The 19,232-nt window shown below is 40.8% G+C and overlaps 1 protein-coding gene and 1 pseudogene across 3 annotated transcripts in view; one reads left to right on the top strand and one right to left on the bottom strand.

Annotated features, from left to right (window-relative positions):
* GUCY2F (guanylate cyclase 2F, retinal) overlaps positions 1-19,232 on the top strand; it is a 112,537-nt gene that overhangs the window by 29,480 nt on the left and 63,825 nt on the right. For all 3 annotated transcript variants that reach the window (XM_006943916.4, XM_019824153.3, XM_019824152.3), the window contains exons 4-7: positions 6,125-6,479; positions 7,874-7,958; positions 11,841-11,937; positions 17,340-17,471. In XM_006943916.4, coding sequence (XP_006943978.1) covers positions 6,125-6,479; positions 7,874-7,958; positions 11,841-11,937; positions 17,340-17,471 — 669 coding nt within the window. The remainder of the gene's footprint in view (positions 1-6,124; positions 6,480-7,873; positions 7,959-11,840; positions 11,938-17,339; positions 17,472-19,232) is intronic.
* Positions 13,648-13,742, bottom strand: LOC111558885 (annotated as a pseudogene).

Below are 19,232 nucleotides of genomic sequence, written 5' to 3'. Positions count from 1 at the left end.
GAAGTCCCAAAAACGTTACTGGTGGATCTACCACAGTCAATTCATTAATTTAGCAAGTATTTATTAAGCTCAGATATGCCATGGTAGTTAGGAGCATGGGCTTTGAAGGCAGAGTGCTGTACATTTACATAAGTTCTCTATATTTTTTTTTCATAATTTTATTTTATTTCTTTTTTTAACATTTATTTATTTTTGAGAGACAGAGTGAGAGCAGAAGAAAGGCAAAGAGAGAGGGAGACACAGAATCCGAAGCAAGCTCCAGGCTCTAAGCTATTAGCACAGAGCCTGATGTGGGGCTCGAACCCATGGACTGTGACATCATGACCTGAGCTGAAATTGGACACCCAACCGACTGAGCCACCCAGGCGCCCACCTTTTCATTATTTCAGATTGGAAATAATAATAGTAGCTACCTCATAGAGTTGTGAGGATTAAATGAGTTAATACACACAAAGAGCTTGCCTGGCACCTAGTAATCTCTCAATAAATGTGTTTATTATTACCGGTATGAATGTTGCTCTTTTTATTATTATTGTGGGCTAGGCACTCTGCAGGTGATATCATAGAGAACAAAACAGAAATAAGGTCTTCCCCCAATAAAGGGGAACAGTTTTATCATTTCAGGTTGCTAAGAACACTGGGTCTAAATTTGGGATTTTTAGGGGTGCCTGGGGGGCTCAGTTGGTTAAGTGTCAGACTCTTGATTTGAGCTCCCATCATGGTCTCATGGTTCATGAGTTCGAGTCCCACATTGGGCTCCACACTGACAGTGCAGAGCCTGCTTGGGATTCTCTCTCTCTCTCTCTCTCTCTCTCTCTCTTCCCTCCCCTGCTTAAGCACTCTCTCTCTCTCTCAAAATAAATAAATTAACTTAAAAAATAAATAAAATTGGTACTTTTAGGTGCACCTCGCTGGCTCTGTCAGTGAAGCATGTGACTCTTGATCTTGGTCGTTTGAGCCCTGCGTTGGGTATTGAGATTACTTACAAATAAAAAATCTTAAAAAAAAAATAAAATTGGGACATTTACTTATTGGTCACAATTCAAGAGTGGGATGACGTACTTGAACACTGCATTTCCGGGGTATTACCAGAGTTCTGTGCTCCTCTTCTGAAATGCAAACAATAGCAGCGATCATGCATTCAATGCTTGCTCTGCACCCGCTAGTTAACAAAAAAGGTCTCATCAAATCCTCAGATCAAGCCTTCAAATTAGGTATTATTATCTCTATTTTATGGATGATGAAACTGAGGCTCAGGGTAACCTGCTCAAGGTCATACAACTGGCAAGTGGCAGAGCTGGGATTTCGACAATAATCTGCTACTGGAACCTGACCATTTAACCACACGTTAGCCTTTCACCGTGTCCCATGTCTAATGATTTACTCACAGTAATATTACTAAGTGACTAATACTTTGATTTGAATGGGGTTTTAAGATTCTTTTCCTCTAACATAGGAGGTGATAGGGCTCTACCAGGACTCATGGAAACAGAACAATAAATCAGAATGGAGAGATTGAGGGTGGGAAGCCAGTGACAAATTTCCTAAATTAGTCTCAGGATGATTGGGCAAGGATTGTCACTTTGTACCTTTAAGCTTCGGCACAAAATAGACTTCTGAAGTATAGTTTTAGTGCCTGCATCCTTTATTTTGCTGCATGCTTGTGTTCAGTAAACTTCTATTGGCTATAAATACATATTGCTGGAACACACATTTTGGATAATTTTTCCAAATGTGGCCTCATTTGACTAAGCAAAGGAAATCCTCTGGATTTCTCAGCAAGCCCAGGGGGGGACCTTACACTCCTGCACTGATTGTTTTCTATTACCTTAAATAAAGGTGCCTGGCATGGGGATGGTTGGCTGAAGGTGATGTGGTTAGGACTGAATGAAGCATTCCAGGATAGGGCCCACGAGACAGCTGTCAGAAACTGTTGCCTGCAGCTTACATTGGCTACAATCGTCTTTGTGCATCATTCAATAAAAAATAAAGGTAATGTGTTCATGAGTATCATAGCAAACAGATTGGGTTATTTGCCATCTCTTGGCAAAGTCCAAGGATTGAAATCATTCATTGTTGGAGGTACTACCTTTAATAACAGGAACTCAATTACCATTTTGTTCCTTGCTCTCTGCATGTGCCTGGATTTTTGTTCAAAAGTGATGTAGAAAAAAAAGTGATGTTGCCATTTTGTCCTTCAAATGATATTTTCCAACCCAGGTATGTTTCAGTGTATGCTTCTAAGGACAAAATGCCTTGGAAGCCAGTTTTGTGTCTTTCAAGCACAGTAAATCTGAACTGATGATAGTCAACAACAGCATTGAACAAATTGAACAAATTTGAAAATCACTGCTCCTGACCCAGACCTTGTTCTCTGGGATACTACACTCCAAAAAGCCTAGGGTAGAGCTAGCTAATGTCAGTGAAAAACAGTCAAGGGTAAGTTTCTATTGTCTTTCATTTATTCATAATTCAATCAGGTTCAGGTCCATACAACAGGCAAAACCAATAGACCGAGTCATGAATTGTTTCACCATTCTGGGCTGTGATGTCAACAAGGCCATGTGCCTGACAGAAGCTCCTGTCAATCCTGTCTTGCTTCTTTGGCGCTGTAGTCAGAAGCCAGGACAGAGGTTGTGGGTAGTGTCCTTTCTTCCCCTGTCCCACCTTCTACCTCTTCTTTTTCTCATTATTTGCAGCAGCTGCAGCTGGAGACCTTTTGTGACCAATGCTAACAGACTGTGAGTCTGACTTACGGGAAGGGGCCATTTCTACTGCCGAAGGGCTCAGTGGGTCAAACAGCAACACAGACCAGCTGGAACACAAATCTAAGCCCTCACAGTGAGAGTGGGCCATTGTGACTGTTCTTTTTTTTTTAAGTTTTTATTTATTTATTTTGAGAGAGAGAGAAAGAGTGAGAGCGCACACAAGCAGGGAGAGAGGGGCCAAGAAAGCAAGAGAGGGCCAGAGAGACAAGGAGAGAGGGAATCCCAAGCAAGCTCTACACTGTCAGTGCAGAACCTGACCTGGGGCTTGATCTCATGAACCATGAGATCATGACCTGAGCTGAAATCAAGTCGGACAGATGCTCAACCCACTGAGCCGCCCAGGCGCCCATGACAGTTCTTTTGCAACTGAATGCTGTTGTTATGCTATTGTTAACCTATGCCCTTTCCTTTAGCTTCAGCTCCCTCTACCATACTTTTGTGGCTGTGGGTGTGTGGGCATGTGTGTGTGTGTGTGTGTGTGTGTGTGAGAGAGAGAGAGAGAGAGAGAGAGAGAGATATGATGGAGGCTAGAGTCTCCTGAAAAACAGGCTTCAGGTTTCAGTCATCTTGGAGAGTTGACGTCAGTCAGCTCTAACAGGGGTCAATCCAAGAACACAAAGGGCAGCATAGCCTGGCCAGCTCAAAATCCTGTAAGATGGGTCAACTCAGAGGTGAGGGTGTTATTTTTAATAGTTTTAATCTTTGCTTTTGGCTGTAGGTAGATGCACTCTCCTTCCCAGAAGGTTCTGTGCCTTTCAAAACAGAATACTAGCATTTTCTCTGCTTTCAGGGGCTTGTTGCCCTGTGGTATTTTACTCATTTATTTTACTAGTATTGATTTTATACCCCACCTTCCAACTTGAACTTATTGTCATAACCTACCAAAGCCCTAGAAAACAGGTGGGTCTTGCAGAAATCCTAAAGACAATTAAATGGAGCATCTGAGAATGTCAAAGGGAGAGTTAGTGGAAACCCCTCAAGAGACCTCAGTGTGTGCTAGGCAACTAAATGTGGATTCCTTGGTGGCAGCACATGCCATCCATTTCCCATGCCTATTTATTTAAAAAATTTTTTTGTAATGTTTTTTGACAGAGAGAGAGAGAGAGAGAGACAGAACACGAGTGGGGGAGTGGCAGAGAGAGAGAGAGAGAGAGAGAGAGACAGACAGAATCTGAAGCAGGCTCCAAGCTCTGAGCTGTCAGCACAGAGCCTGATGCGGGGCTCAAACCCATGAGCCATGAGATCATGACCTGAAATGAAGTCGGACTCTTAACCAACTGAGCCACCCAGGTGCCCCAGAATGGAGTAGCTTTTAACAAAGATGGGGGAAGACTCCTAGAGGAAGCAGGAAGATTTGAGGTGAAAATCAGGAGCTCAATTGTGGGTACATTGAAATTTGACATCCAGGTAGAAATACCAGAGCAAGCAGTTGACTTTTGAGTGTGGAATTTAGGAAACAGGTCTGAGATGGAAGTATAAATTTGAGATATATGGTATAGATGTGGTACTTAAAGCAAGGAGACCAGAAGAGATCACCAAAGGAATGAGTGTTGATAGGGAAGAGGACTAAAGACGGAACTGTTTAACATTCTAATGTTAAAAGATCAGAAGATGAAGAAAAAAAGAACATGTACAGTCCAAACAAAAATGTCTGCAAGCTAAATTTGGTCCCTGTACTAGACCAGGTATTAGGAAATTTCACAGAAGTTCATGCCGATAAAAGAACACAGGTAACACCTATTTCAATCAAAAATGCTAAACTAAGAAACAGAAAACCTGGGTTCTAGTCCTGATTTCATGTCCAGGTGAGTGACTTGGACAAATCACTAAACTACCTTGGGTCTCCCTTTCCTGTCTAAAAAGAAAGACAGCTAGACCAAATGATGTCCAAGGTTTAGACATTCATGCTTCTAGATATTTCAGGGAGGAAGAAACTGAAGCCCAGAGAGAGTGGATAATAAGTGACTTGCCCAACATTCTGGCATTAGGAAGAAACCACAGGCCAGTGTGTCTTCTTCTATGTTGTTTTAAGTCCTTTGTGTATATTAGAATACCTGCGGAGCTTTTAGTAATAGTGATTACTGGGTCCCAAACCTAACGTGTCTCATTTTGTTGATCTGGGTTGGGTCTGGCATTGGTGTTTTTGACACTACTTGGGTAACTGAAAACCCTCTGCTCTACACTAACGAGGCACGGCAGTGTCTCGCTAGTTGCTGTACCTCTCTGCATCTTGACTTGTATTTCCAACATGAAAATGATTCACTCAATTTTAAACCCTTTTATTCAGATGAAGGTTGTTATAGGAGGATAGCTTTCTAGATCTTGTGAAACCAAAGTAGCAAGTATCAGCTTTCTCTGAAGCTTGGTAAAATGGCATGACCATAGCTTTATTGAACTCCATCCTAGAAATGAAATGTTATGGAAAACCATGAATCCATGTTCTGGTGGGGTGGGGGGAGGAAGGAGGGAGGGATTGTTCTCTCTTTCTCCCTATCTTTTTGGAATAAAAATACAAGTTTGTTCCAAAAAATTTTTACTAGGTTAATTATCAGTGCATTGAGCATAGTACATGAGTATTGTTGCATTTACTATGTTTATATAGCAGGCAAAGTCATGTTGTCCACCTTGGAAGCCTTAATGCTTTACAGTGGCTTCTCACCAAAGCTTTGCCACTTTGGACACCAACATGAAGAAAAGGTTGCTTGATTAAAACCCGCATTCTCCATATGTTGCAACATTTGGCTCTGTGTTTGTGGGTGCATATGTGTCAGGATGCATGTTTGCATGTGTATGTGTGGGGGTATGTGCTTAAAACTGTATTCTAGTGTTCACTTCCTTTGGGGAGCATGTGTCTAGGAGAATAGCCACTTTGGACTAAGACAGGACACAGACATGGACTGTGGAGACACATTATTTACAGTCTTCCCACACACACCTACCACTCTAGTAGTGTCAGTAAAATGATTTCACCATGCATAATGCACCGGTAATTAATGTGGTAAATTTCCTGTGCATGCCTCTTGCTGATTCCATTCTTTTTTTTTTTTAAGTGCCCTTTATAACTCTATATCACTTTCTTAGTTTAGGAGCATAAAAATACATTGTGTATTACTTGGTTTGCTCATAAAATTGTCATATTTGATATATTTAAAGATGTAAAGGCCTGGGGGAAAATAACAGAAAAATTCAGGGGAGAAACCAAGCAAGTCCTCTGAAACAATTGTTTTTTTTCCTCTGGGTCTTCATAGTTCTACATTCAGATGTGCAGCCCATAATAATGAACACAGGCTTGGAATACACTCTGAGATTGCTCTAGGGCGACCAGAGCTCAAGATAATTGTAATTTTTAAAAATAGGTTTCACCGTTGTTTGGAACCATCTACAATTCAATTTACTTTATCGCACAAGCCATGAATAATGCTATGAAAGAAAATGGACAGGCTAGTGCTGCCAGCCTGGTTCAGCATTCCAGAAACATGCAGTTCTATGGATTCAACCAGTTGATAAGGACAGATTCAAACGGAAATGGAATTGCAGAATATGTAATCCTGGACACCAACTGGAAAGAATGGGAACTGTATAGCACTTACACTGTGGACATGGAAACGGAGCTGCTACGGTTCAGAGGGACCCCCATTCACTTCCCTGGTGGCAGGCCCCCTCAAGCAGATGCAAAATGCTGGTTTGCAGAAGGGAAGATCTGTCAAGGAGGTAAGGAATGGAAAATCACTGATAGTCAATTTGGCTCAGCTTGGGTTACCAGGGAACCTCTTTAAGTGAAGGCACATTTTAATATTGGAACACTCATAGAATCAGTCATTTGTATTCAGGTCAGATAAACATCTTGGCATTCCAGGTAGTCAATTTAAAATAATGAGGACAATGAGAGGTACTTTGTAGCCTCAAATAATCATGCACGATTTAAAAATCTCACCCCACCCCACCCCCAACTCCTTTTCAAAGGATCGGCACTCCCAAAGAGGTTACTCTAATAGGAGGAAGGCATGAGTCTTCTCCTTGGTCTGTTGTTGACTATGACCTGTGATTGTTTCCACTGCCAGAAAGATTATCTACCCTTTCCCTGATGCATCCAAATCCTGTCAGTCAAGTCCCTCCACAGAAATCCTATTTCTATACCCTCTCCTCTCTGAACTCTCATTGAACTAAAAGTCTGTACCTCACAGCTTAGCACAAAATTGCTTTTCAATTGTTTCTTGTGTATTGATTGTGTCTCCCCCTCCCAAACATACTGCTCCTGGAGGGCATAGCTAATAATTCTTAGCCTCTCCCACCACTCAACACAGTCGGCATCCAATAAATACTTGCACTTTGATTGACTGTTGGAACTCCTCTAGCTTGAGGAAGAGTGGAAAGTCCATCAAATCTCTGAGAGCCAGGGGGGAACTTTAGAAGGACCCATATTATTCCTATGTGAGTGTACACCACACTCTTCTAAAACCAAATGCATCTATTTGAAATGGGCTTCAATTTGTCTTTTGCTTGAGCATGACACACCCAAATACCTTTTCATTAGCATCATCATCTAGTTCCTTCTGAAATCTTAGTAATCCTCCCAAATGTTTAGGTTTTCTAGAGGCCAATTTACATCTCAATGAAACACTAATTATCGAAAACAGACTCACCTTTGAAGGACAAGTGCTATTACGTTTTTCATCTATAACTCACGAGGTCTATGGGCTCCCGTGAATTTAAAAGTTCTTTTATTTTATGAAGACAACATAATACTTACCCTTCACAGGTGAGATAACATATTTATTCTCAATAACTCTATTGCCATCCAACTTAAATTAAGGTACTCAAAGTTTTCCATTCGTGGACTTTTTCCTCCAAAGAAACACCCGGGTCAGGCTTAATTCATGTGATTTTTTATTGTCAGAGTGGTGAGTGGTTTTGCTCCAGAACAGTGAAATTGCTTTCTGTGTCCATGAAGTCAACAAGACATACTGTGCTGTAGAAAAATGGAATTAAGTTAGGTAGATGTGGTTTGATTTTAGAGTCACCAGAAAGCATGAGGAGTTGCTTCGTGGTGCCCTTTATTTACAGCCTTTCTGTGATAATGCCATTCTTCCTCTTGTTCTCTACAGGCATCGACCCTGCCTTTGCCGTGATGGTCTGTCTCGCTTTGCTTATAGCCCTGTTGTCTATTAATGGATTTGCTTACTTTATAAGGTACATTTTTGTTCTTTTTGTATATGAAAGTACAAGACCATAATGGCTTTGGTAATATTTATTTCCTGGAATTCATGTTTCAGTACAATTTCCTCATTACATGACCCACTGATTTTCCTTTTCTCCATGGTGATTTACCATCCCTATTGGCCCCATTTAGAGTGAAGTGTTTTCATGGTGCCAAGAATAACTTCCTCAGCTGTGTTGTCAGTGTTGTTGCCTGTGAGGAGATCTAATTCTCAACACTATTGTGAAATAAGAGAATTAGTATTTTAGAGCTGGTTTACTACCTAGCTGTGCTTCCTTTTCCACTGGCAGAGTCTCCTATACCCATCTCCTTCCCCCAAATGTATGGACAAATAGAAAACAGAATTGGGATGTTTTAACCAGCTCTAAGAATTGCTCAGACTTTGGCTAGAATCCAGGAGTTCAGAATAATGGTCCTAACTCCCAGGATCGTAGCAGAGATTCAATAAACCCAAGTAAAACACCTGGAATAATACCTCACTCATAGTGGATGCTCAGCAAGTGGTCAAGTCTCCCCTCCTTCCCAGGTGCATGGATTCTCCTGCTGATTGTTGGGAGCCCAGAATCCTCACCTTGCCACTCATGCCTTTTGCTCAGGGTGTCACATTCCAGGTTTGTACTGTCCTTTTTCCTTGGACAAAAGCTATCCTAGCGGATCATCAACACCATCATTATCAAGTCTTTGTCTTCCTCCCTGAGATCCCGTGATAGGCGAGCAACTACTCTGATGAACTAATTCTGGATCAGGGGTAAATGGTTGAAGATGGCTTCATACATCACTCCTTTCTTATAACCTTCACATTTTAACAGATGAACCCTCCCCATATTAAGATGATTTGGGGAAAGTAAAAAATGAAATCAACCACAACTCTCCCATTTTACCCTTTCCATCCTACTAACCACACCTTTGTTATGTCTTTCTTTGCAAGAGTGGTCCTGACAAAAATATGACATGAATTTGGTAGGGAACAGAGTGGAGCTATTTTAGCAGGTTCCAAGAAAAAAAAAATGTCTAGAGTGTACTAAGAAGCTGTGGAAATTTGGACAAGACACTAAACCTTTCTTGGCCAGAATTTTCTCATTTGTAAAATGAAGGGATTGGATTAAGTGATCTTTAAGAGCCCTTCCAGCTCTGATGTTCTAATGACTCTGTGAAATCCTGGACTGAAACTCTAACAGGTGTTAACTCTTAGTGTTTAGTATGTTGGCACCACTGTGAAAAACCATTATTCAATCTCCTCATATTAGAAACTCGATAAAACCATACAGAGTGGTATGTAGCTTATGAATTGTTAAAACATATTTGATAAAGACATTAGTTCAAAGGAAGTTTTTCTTTTAATTTCTGTGACTGTGAAATATCCCTGCTCAGAACAGAAATTTAATGTATTGAATTTAGCTGCTGCCAAAGACTAAAGGATTGAATGAACATCCTTAGATGCTTAGTGAAAATAAATGCCACCCAATCTAAAAGCTCCTCTCTCTAGGGAGATTTGAAGAGTAATGGGCTCTGGTTACCTAATGCCAAAACATCCCATGGCAAGGTGGAAAATGGAGTCACTCAGTTGCTTATGTTGTCAGTCAACCTACCACCTTACCCTCCATGACTGGTCTCCCTGGTCTTTCCCATGGAATGAACTGGTTCTTTGGGCTTAGAATAATGAGCTCAATCTGCAATTCTTTGGAAAGCAAGAAAAACAAGTCTAAAAACCATGAGGGGTGTTGTTTGGAGCTTGTGGGCTGAAGGGCCAAGAAGACTAGAGTGGAAAATGATTGGAGAGGGACATGATTGGAGAGGGACATGATTGGAGAGGAAAATGAGTTTGAGACAATTGGTACTTCAAGTGGTCACAGAAAACTCAGAGATGGGAGAGAGACACATCATTTGCCAGAGCCACTTGGTCGGTGGTTCTTCAGCTAACAAAGGACAAAAGATGCCCTCTCTTTGCTGCCTTCCTCCCTCTCTCTGCCCACCACGGCTGCAATCAGAAGAGCTGAGCGTCTGATGAGTTTCTGTAATAGATGGTGATTACTTGCAGGAGAGTGACTCTCTGTTCCTTCCCTTTCTGTGTGTTTTGATTGTTTAAGTTTTTTTCTTTTTCAGAAGGAAAGACATGCAAAGAACCCAACCACCCCAAAACAAAGCATTCTTTGAACTTCTCCTTTCTCCCTGCTCTGAACCAGATTGCCTCGCCTTTCTATAAAGCTCTCCAGTGCTTTGTAATACTAATGATGATAATGATAATAATGAGCTCTTCTACTTTCATGGTGCTTCATGCTTTTCAGAGCACTTTCACATACATTATCTCATTTGATTTTCAAAACAACTCTATAAAGCGGGTAATGCAGAACTATTATCCTGCTAGACAGATGAAGACACAGGGGCATGAAGAGGTTAAATTATTTATCTAAGGTCATCTGGCTTATTAATGACAGAATCTGCACTACACACCAGGTCTGTGGACTGGGAGTCCAGTTCTCTTTCTACTGGAGTGTGCTCTGGAGCATGGTTATTTTTACAGGTGTGCCTGCCTTAAGACAATTCACTACACATATGAAATAGATAAGTTAGGGAGCGATGTTTTACTTTGCCAAAAGATTCATGTGCTGTACCCAAGAATTCACTACAGGGCTCTTTTAATTTTCTCTGCAGGGTAGAAGCTCCCAGAGTGATAAGGGACATATTTGTTGGCAGGCAATTAGAAACACATTAATTGTTTGTTTACAAACCAGTGGAATTGCTGAGAAAAACCGCGTTGCTGGTGCTTACAGCTACAGTGACATTGCAGAGTTCTTTAGAGCAACTTGACAAAGCATTTTGATTCAGTGGTTGTTTTCCCCACTCTGGAGCTAGCTTTAAAACATTCCACAGGGTGACCATTAAGGGGTTGCGGAAAAAGCGAAGCCAAACTGTTGCTGTCAGAGCCCCCAAGACAAAACAGAAGAAAACAACCACACAGACTAAATCCAAGGTACCCTCTGGGTCCTTGAGTTGCCGGGTCAGCTCAACTGAGATGACCTACCTGGATGTGTGAGTAAGGCATCATAAACTCTTATGTGTCTAGTAATTGATTTGTAGGAAATGATTACATTTGCTGCAAATTAATGGGCATGTTTGAAGAGAATCAGGTTTAAACTGTGTCTGTGTAATGCTCAGACAAGAGACCAGTTCAGTAAAAGAGAAAAAAAACCCAGTCAGCCCACTTGTTTGGAATCATGTAGACAAAGCAACCAACTGATTGCATTTTTCCACTTTTCAACCTGTTGCTTTGGCAACGCATAGATGCAACTTTGCAAGACAAGTGGTCTTGTGGGCAGAAATCTGGGCCCACAGCCAGGGACCAAGGACTTGAGTGAGTCCCAGTGCTGCCTCAGGCTAGGGGATCTCACAATTTGCCTAATTTTGTTTTGTTTCCTTAATGTGTTTTTGCGTCTATAAAATGGAGATGAATGTTTCTTGGATTGGGTATTATTAGGATATATACTATGGCAGATGAGAAAGGGTATTGGGCTCTATACAAGTATTACGAGGTATTGTTTTGAATATGCTCTTGATGAGGGATCACCATTTTATTAGTCTGACCTACCATCTCCATGCAGCATCCTCACCCTCCCCTTTTGATGCCTTTTCAATACCATTTTCGTTTCTCTCTTTCGCTCTTTGTAACTCCGCAAGTTGTGAGAAACAGGGTTGCAGTTTCTCTTTCCTGTGGGTAGTAAGGGAGAGATCTACGTGTGGTTATTCTCTCCATGATCTTGTATATTTCTAAAATTTCTATCATGGGGCAAATTTATCCTGGGTTTTCAAAAAAATATTCAGCCCCCTCTGACCCTCTGATTTTATGCTTATTTCAGGCGTCGTATAAATAAAATCCAGTTGATTAAAGGACCCAACAGAATTCTACTGACTTTGGAGGATGTGACATTTATCAATCCCCACTTTGGCAGTAAGGTAAGGAGCATCCCTTTCTCTTGATGCACTAATGTGGTATCCACAAGCCACAAATGACTATGGAGCACTGAATGTGTGGCTAGTCTGAATTGAGATGTGCTATAAGAGGATTTAGAAGAGTTAGTACAAAAACCTGTGAAATATCTCATTAAATGAAAAGCATATATTAATTACACATCAGAATGATAATACTTTAGGATATATTGGGTTAAATAAAGCATATCATTAAAATTAATCTCACCTGTTTTGTTTTACTTTTTTTTCTTTTTTCTTTTTTTTTTTTTTTAATTTTTTTTTTCAACGTTTTCATTTATTTTTGGGACAGAGAGAAACAGAGCATGAATGGGGGAGGGGCAGAGAGAGAGGCAGACACAGAATCGGAAACAGGCTCCAGGCTCCGAGCCATCAGCCCAGAGCCTGACGCGGGGCTCGAACTCACGGACCGCGAGATTGTGACCTGGCTGAAGTCGGACGCTCAACCGACTGCGCCACCCAGGCGCCCCTTGTTTTACTTTTTTTAAGTTTATTTTATTTATTATGAAAAACAGAGAAAGTGTGAGTGGGGGAGGGGAAGAGAGAGAGGAGAGAGTGAGAATATTAAGCAGGCTCTGCACCGTCAGCACTGAGCCCTACACAGGGCTCGAACCTACGAACCATGAGATCATGACCTGAGCTGAAGTTGGATGCTTAACCAATTGAGCCACCCAGGTGCCCCACGTTGCCATGTTTTTAAATGTGACTACTGGAAAGCTTAAAATTATATATGTGGCTCAGGTTACATTTCTACTGGATAGTGCTATCTTAGAACAGTTTTGTGGAAGTGATGCAGTGCACTTTGAGCAATAGTGTAGTTTTGATTTCGTATAGCCCTTCTTTGTATATCTGAGCTCAACATTTGATTGCTAGTTCCTCAAGGGCAGAGGTACATGTTTTCTTAATGTTCATCCATAGCACCCGACATATATGCTGATAGTATAATAGGTACTTGTAAAAGTCTGGTGAATGAATCAACTAGCGAAAGACAATGGAGAATCGTGGAGGGTTCTGTTATGTTCGGGATTGTGTTCTAACTAGCCCTCTTCACTGAATGTCCATTACTATGTTCTGGCCCTGGGCTAGGCTTTGTGAGAGATGGCATGTGGTCCCTGCCTTCAAAGAAATTACTGTTAAGTGAGAGACAAATTACACCTCACAAGAGAGTTGATAGCTGCCATATTGCACAAAAAGACACTAGAAATATGGCAAACTTCAGAGGAGACATATCAATGGATGAAGGTTGTTTTAGAGACCAGCTTTGGTGCTGGATCTTCAACAAGGATGGATAGGACTTGTCTAAGTCACAGGTCACAAATGAGTAACCAGTTTTGTTTGACCCTTATAGTCATAAACAATAGTAGCCAGTATCTTGATATTGTGGGATTAGGAATAAAAATCTGGATTTCTGGGTGTTTTTTAAATGTTTATTTATTTTTGAGAAGGGGGGTGGTAGGAGCAGAGAGAGAGGGAGACACAGATCTGAAGCAGACTCCAGGCTCCAAGCTGTCAGCACAGAGCTAGATGCAGGACTTGAACTCACAAACCGTGAGATCATGATCTGAGCCGAAGTCAGACACTCAACTGACTGAGCCTCCGAGGCGCCCCTGGGTGGTTTTAAAGGTTGGAAGATCTGTTAACCTTGGGTATCATTGTGACAATTAGCTGGAACTCAGTAGTAGTTGCCCTTTTTCACTAGAAGACGTATCAGACATTAAATTGATAAGAACAGATACTACACTTGACCTTAGCCAAAAGGCCCAGTGACCTTTTTGGAAGAAGCATGCTCTCTGCAGCTTGTCACAGTTCCCATCACTGTCTATGATCTTCTACTCAGCCTATTTCATCAATTTATAGTTACCTTCCTGGCCCCTGTAGGCATCCTAGGCAGAGAAAACAGCATCAACCAAAGCTTGGAAAAAGAGAATGTGTAGGGAAGAATTTTGTCAACTATATCTAGTGATGGTAGAGTATGCCTCTTTGTGCCCAGTCTATGTGGCTAAAATGAAGACATTAGTTTTCTCAAATTCTAGTATTGTGGTAGCAGGATGTGAGGAGAGAATGTGAACACATCATATTGTCCCCATGTGCTATTTATTAACTTTAGCTAAACCAGTGTACCAGATAAGAGAATAATTATTTCTGTGACCAAACTGATCATTTGCCTAAATGTGACACTGAAGGGTGTGCTCTAACTAGTTGGCTGTGTAGCTGGGATCAGATGAAACATTCAGCTGTTTAGTTTAATTCTCAATTACAACCCTAACTCTTACTTGTTTAAATCATCCAATTTTTTTGTAAGGTTGATATCATGTTCCTGGAAATGTATTACTGAAAGCCAACATTATCACTGTGGCTGAAAGCTATATTCCATCCTCATGTCATAAAAATGCATTGATGTTAGTTTCTATTTTTGAAGCCACCAGAGGACCCTGGGACTCATGACACTCAAATTTGTCTGGATGTGCCATTCTCAATATGCCTTGTATGAAATTTCCCACCTTAATTAGAAAGGGTAGATGCCAAAAGTGCCAGTTCTGAAGCAATCCCAATAGATAGCCCCATACTAAGGAAACAAGTATTCAATTCTAAGACAAAATATTTTGTCCAGAAGTGGGAAATCAGTAGTAAAAGCAGATGATGAGAAGTCATTGTTCAAATGTAGCCAATGTACCAAAGTTATGGTCAAAAGCAATAAACCTATTTTTAAAATTCCTCCTTCTTTGGTGGTATCCATGTCAGAATGACAGTTCATGTCAATTGCCTACATGTTTTGGCTTTCAAGTGTTAGAACAAACAAACACAAATCAATTGGGCTGAATTAGCCTCCTCTTTGTATAGGCCTTTCAGTAGTCCAGCAAAGTCTATAAAACCTCCACTTGTGCCTTCTCTCTTTCCTACTGAGACACAAAACATATTTGGGTTTCATGCCGGTTCTCACAAAATCACCATAATTAACAGAATAGTACTACCTTCAGATGAACAAAATGCTTAAGTTTTAAAAATTTTGTTCATTATGATAGATCTTTTCTTTCTACTTGTGCATAAATTTTGATATAATGAGAGTAAAAAAAAACCCACACCCAATCATCACCACTTTTCACCATATGAGTGAGAAAAATGAATAGCAACAGGGGTTGATAGCCTCATAGGGAATGCTTCTTCTTCTTTTTTTTAAGAGATTCTTTTTTAAAAAGTTTTATTTATTTACTTTGAGAGAGAAAAAGCACAAGTGGGGGAGGGCAGACAGAGAGAGGGAGAAAGAAAGAATCTCAACAAGGTTCTGCACTGTCAGCACAGAGCCTGAGGAGGGGTTTGAACCCAGGAACCAAGAGATTATGACCTGAACTGAAGTCGGATGCTTGACTGACTGAGCCACCCAGGCACTCTGGGAATGCTTCTTTTATTTTACACTATTTTGGTCCAAGTGGAAAAGGATGGCATTATCCTAGAACACAGCTCTTGGCCTCCAGATCCCTTTTGGCATTTGGCTTGTATCAGAGTTTCTGGTGGGAAAAGGTAGGGGAAGCATACATTTTCCTTAATTGCTGTGTAGTCACAAACTTGCAGCTGGCTGTGTCTAATCAGTCACAAAGCCAAGCCAAAAATTCCATCCAAATGGAATGTCTGAAAGTGTAAACTCTTGGTGAATATAAAATTAATTAAGTCTAGGGGCGCCTGGGTGGCGCAGTCGGTTAAGCGTCCGACTTCAGCCAGGTCACGATCTCGCAGTCCGTGAGTTCGAGCCCCGCGTCGGGCTCTGGGTTGATGGCTCAGAGCCTGGAGCCTGTTTCCGATTCTGTGTCTCCCTCTCTCTCTGCCCCTCCCCTGTTCATGCTCTGTCTCTCTCTGTCCCAAAAATAAATAAACGTTGAAAAAAAAATTAAAAAAAAATTAATTCAGTCTAGAAAAATTGGCAGGTCAGTAGAAGTCAGGTCAGGAAAGGAAGTTTTTAGAAGAAAGTAACGCTGAAGCCCAAATGTATGTGGATTTTGGCAGATACTCTTGCTTTCTCCTTTGCCCCTTCATGGAGAGGTCTACGTCTCAATATACAGATCTAGGTGCTCCTGCTGAGATATGAAAATAAAGAATGAAAGAGAAGTAGATTCCTCCCTGGCCTTGCTCTGTTGAGGAGAGTTCAGGTCTATGCAAGGGTTATGTGAAGAGTCAAGTTTTACATCTTGTCTAAATCGCAAGCTGTTGGGATTTCAACACATTAGGGGCTGGGTATAGTTTGCTATTACCTTGGACCTTTGTGATAGTCCCATCTTGATAGAACTAACTTAAACCAGGGCTAAATCAACCGGTGATCTTCAGTTAATCAAAGACCATTAGGAGCAGAGTATGTGAAAGTACTTAAGATTAATTTGTATTGGCAAGCAAGAGTGTTAGATGTGAAGCACGATGTGTTAGAAAAAAACACGAGATCAGGAATTATAACATCACATTCTTCTTCCAGTCCCTATATCCCTCACTAGGTCTCTGTTTCCTTGCAGAATGAGGGTATTAGAGTTGGAGGCGGTCACTAGCCTAGACAATACCAAATATAACTGCTATCTCTGAATTGCTGTCATTCTAAGGAAGGCACATTTGGACACATGGAGAAAAGGAGGAACCTGTTAATTTATTATTTCTTCATGTGAAATAAGTCTGCCAGTTTAGGTGAGGACAAAGATGTTCAATTTTAAAGGTTAACACAGATTGCAGATAACTCTTCCTCATGTCATTCGACTGTGTACTTCCTAGTCCTCTCTTACCAGACTTATGCGGACAAGTTAACAAATCAAGGAATAAGGAATCTGGTCTCTTTAGGCATCAGACTTATAAATCATGGGCAGATGATCTACTCACTCTCTACCATCTTATTGCCTTCTGGGATACCTTCTGCCATTAATCTTGCCTGTACAAAGAAGGATGCCATTCAAGATGGTGTAGCAAAAAGAGCCAGGCCTAAGAGCCAGAAGGATGGGATTATGTCCTAGTTCTGCTACTGATTTTTTTTCAAAATGTGAGATGTTTATCTTCTTCTTATTTTTGTCTATAAAATGAGGGTCCCAGATTAAATTGTGTCTGCCACTCTTTCTTGCCCCCTAAATCTATGATTCTAATCCTCTCTAGGAGATGGAAGTGCCTGTAAACATTTACCTTTCTTTTGTGGTATATGGAGGTGAACATGGTAGCAATCCTAGCCAAAAAAAATTTGTGTGGGGGATAGGAAAAATTAATCTTATGTTTACAGAGTTCAACTCATATAGTTACTTTCTGAGGAATAAAAAAGAAAAGGAAATGCCAGATAAGCACAGTATCTATACCATAGCTTAATGTTTTGTCCTAAATCATATAACCTTTTTTTCCTACTCCTTTCACAGAGAGGAAGTCGTGCCAGTGTAAGCTTCCAGGTCACCTCAGAAGTCCAAAGTGGGTGGTCCCCAAGGCTCTCCTTTTCTTCAGGGAGTCTAACTCCAGCTACCTATGAAAACTCCAACATAGCAATTTATGAGGTAGGATATCCAAGAGCTATCTAATCTGCTGCCTTCTTCGGTTTTAAAATGAGACAGTGATTTACGACTTAGTCTTTGGGTGAAAATATTGAGGCTTTTGGTAAGTCTTTCCAGTGTTTGGTTTGTTATCCACTTTTGGACTTGTTTGGCTTACATTTTGGACAACAATTTTCCTCAGCAACTAATCTAGTTACTTATATAGCTTCATCAATCTTTCGAGTCCATCTATTTACTGTGCGTGTGAAAAAATGGTGGATTTAAATGCGTAACCATGTCACTCATTCTAGGAGATATGGGTGTAATAATAGAAGAAATGGCTTCCTCAGTCAATGGTTTGCAATAGAGTGTCTAGAAACATGTTTGTGTAGAGTAGAGTTTTGGGCAAACCCTACGCTTCAAATTCTAGTTGTTCTTCTGATGCCTGTCATCTTTGGCTATTACTGAAATCTTTTAAAAATCATTTATTTATTTATTTTTCTCAGCCTGTGCTGCCTTCTGGAGTAATGAGTTACCTTCTGCTGTGTGAAATGGAAATCTTTTTTGAAAATTTTCACTTAAGTTTCTGTCTTTCAAGCTTTAAGAGGCCACCCCTGACCCCTTGTTCTAAGATACTGGAATTTGGCAACCAGAACATATCTTGCATCAGTTGGAGAGATGAACTGTTTCTTCTCAGCAGGAAAGAGTTAAGCAGGGGGTAAAAGGGAAACTAGTCCCTCCTAAGTGATGCCTTCCCAGTGTGGTTTCCTTGTTTTGTTTGAAGATACTCCCAAAAGCAGCAAACACTTTCAACTTCAATAGTAATTACAAAGAAAGTCCAAAACAGGACAGAATTAGTTTTTAGATAGTCCAACATATTGAAATTTCCAAGTGACTGCTCCCCTCCATTGGCTAAATAATTGACAGAGGCCTAAAACACCAAGATCGGCATGATGTATATTTGCTCAGTGTACCTGAGTACTTTGACTTAAATTTGTAGCAGGAATCCTCTGGATCTGGCCTTGAAGCTAATTTAATCAAAGAGGAGATTTGCTTCAGATGTAAGCTTACGGTATTATGGAATTGATAGCTCTACTCTCTCAAAGACCAAAACCAAGATAATTACATAGATTTAAAAAAAATGTTTATTTATTTTGAGAGAGAGAAAGAGAGAGAGAAAGAAAAAGAGAGAGGCAGAGAGAGGGAGAGGGAGAATACCAAGTAGGCTCCGTGCTGTCAGTGCAGAGCCTGATGCCGGGCTCAATCTCATAAACCATGAGACCATGACCTGAGCCAAAATCAAGAGTCAGATGCCTAACTGACTGAGCCATCCTGGCACCCCTACATAGCTTTTGAATGTCAAATTCAGTGAGCTGATGGCTTTATGAAGATATTGACACCTCTAACATTCTGAAATAATGCTCAATAATCTAAAGTGGTATCTAGGTTTTTCATCTGTAAAATGAGGGATGGAACTAAATTCTTAATCTTGGCTACTCATTAGAATCTCCATGTGAAACTGAAAAATGTACCTGTGCCTAGGCTTCATCTTTAGTGACTCTGATTCTATGGGGTAAGCTCAGTCATTGGTATATTTTTCTTTCTTTCTTTCTTTTTAAAAATCTTTAATGTTTATTTTTGAGAGAGAGAGAGAGAGAGAGAGAGAGAGAGAGAGAGACAGAGTGCAAGCAGGGGAGGGGCGGAGAGAAAGAGGGAAACACAGAATCCAAAGCAGGCTCCAGGCTCTGAGCTGTCAACACAAAGTCTTATGTGGGGCTTGAACTC

Source organism: Felis catus, chromosome X (assembly GCF_018350175.1).
Source record: "Felis catus isolate Fca126 chromosome X, F.catus_Fca126_mat1.0, whole genome shotgun sequence".
NCBI classification, from domain to species: Eukaryota; Metazoa; Chordata; class Mammalia; order Carnivora; family Felidae; genus Felis; species Felis catus.
This window is presented reverse-complemented; position numbering and strand designations above follow the sequence as displayed.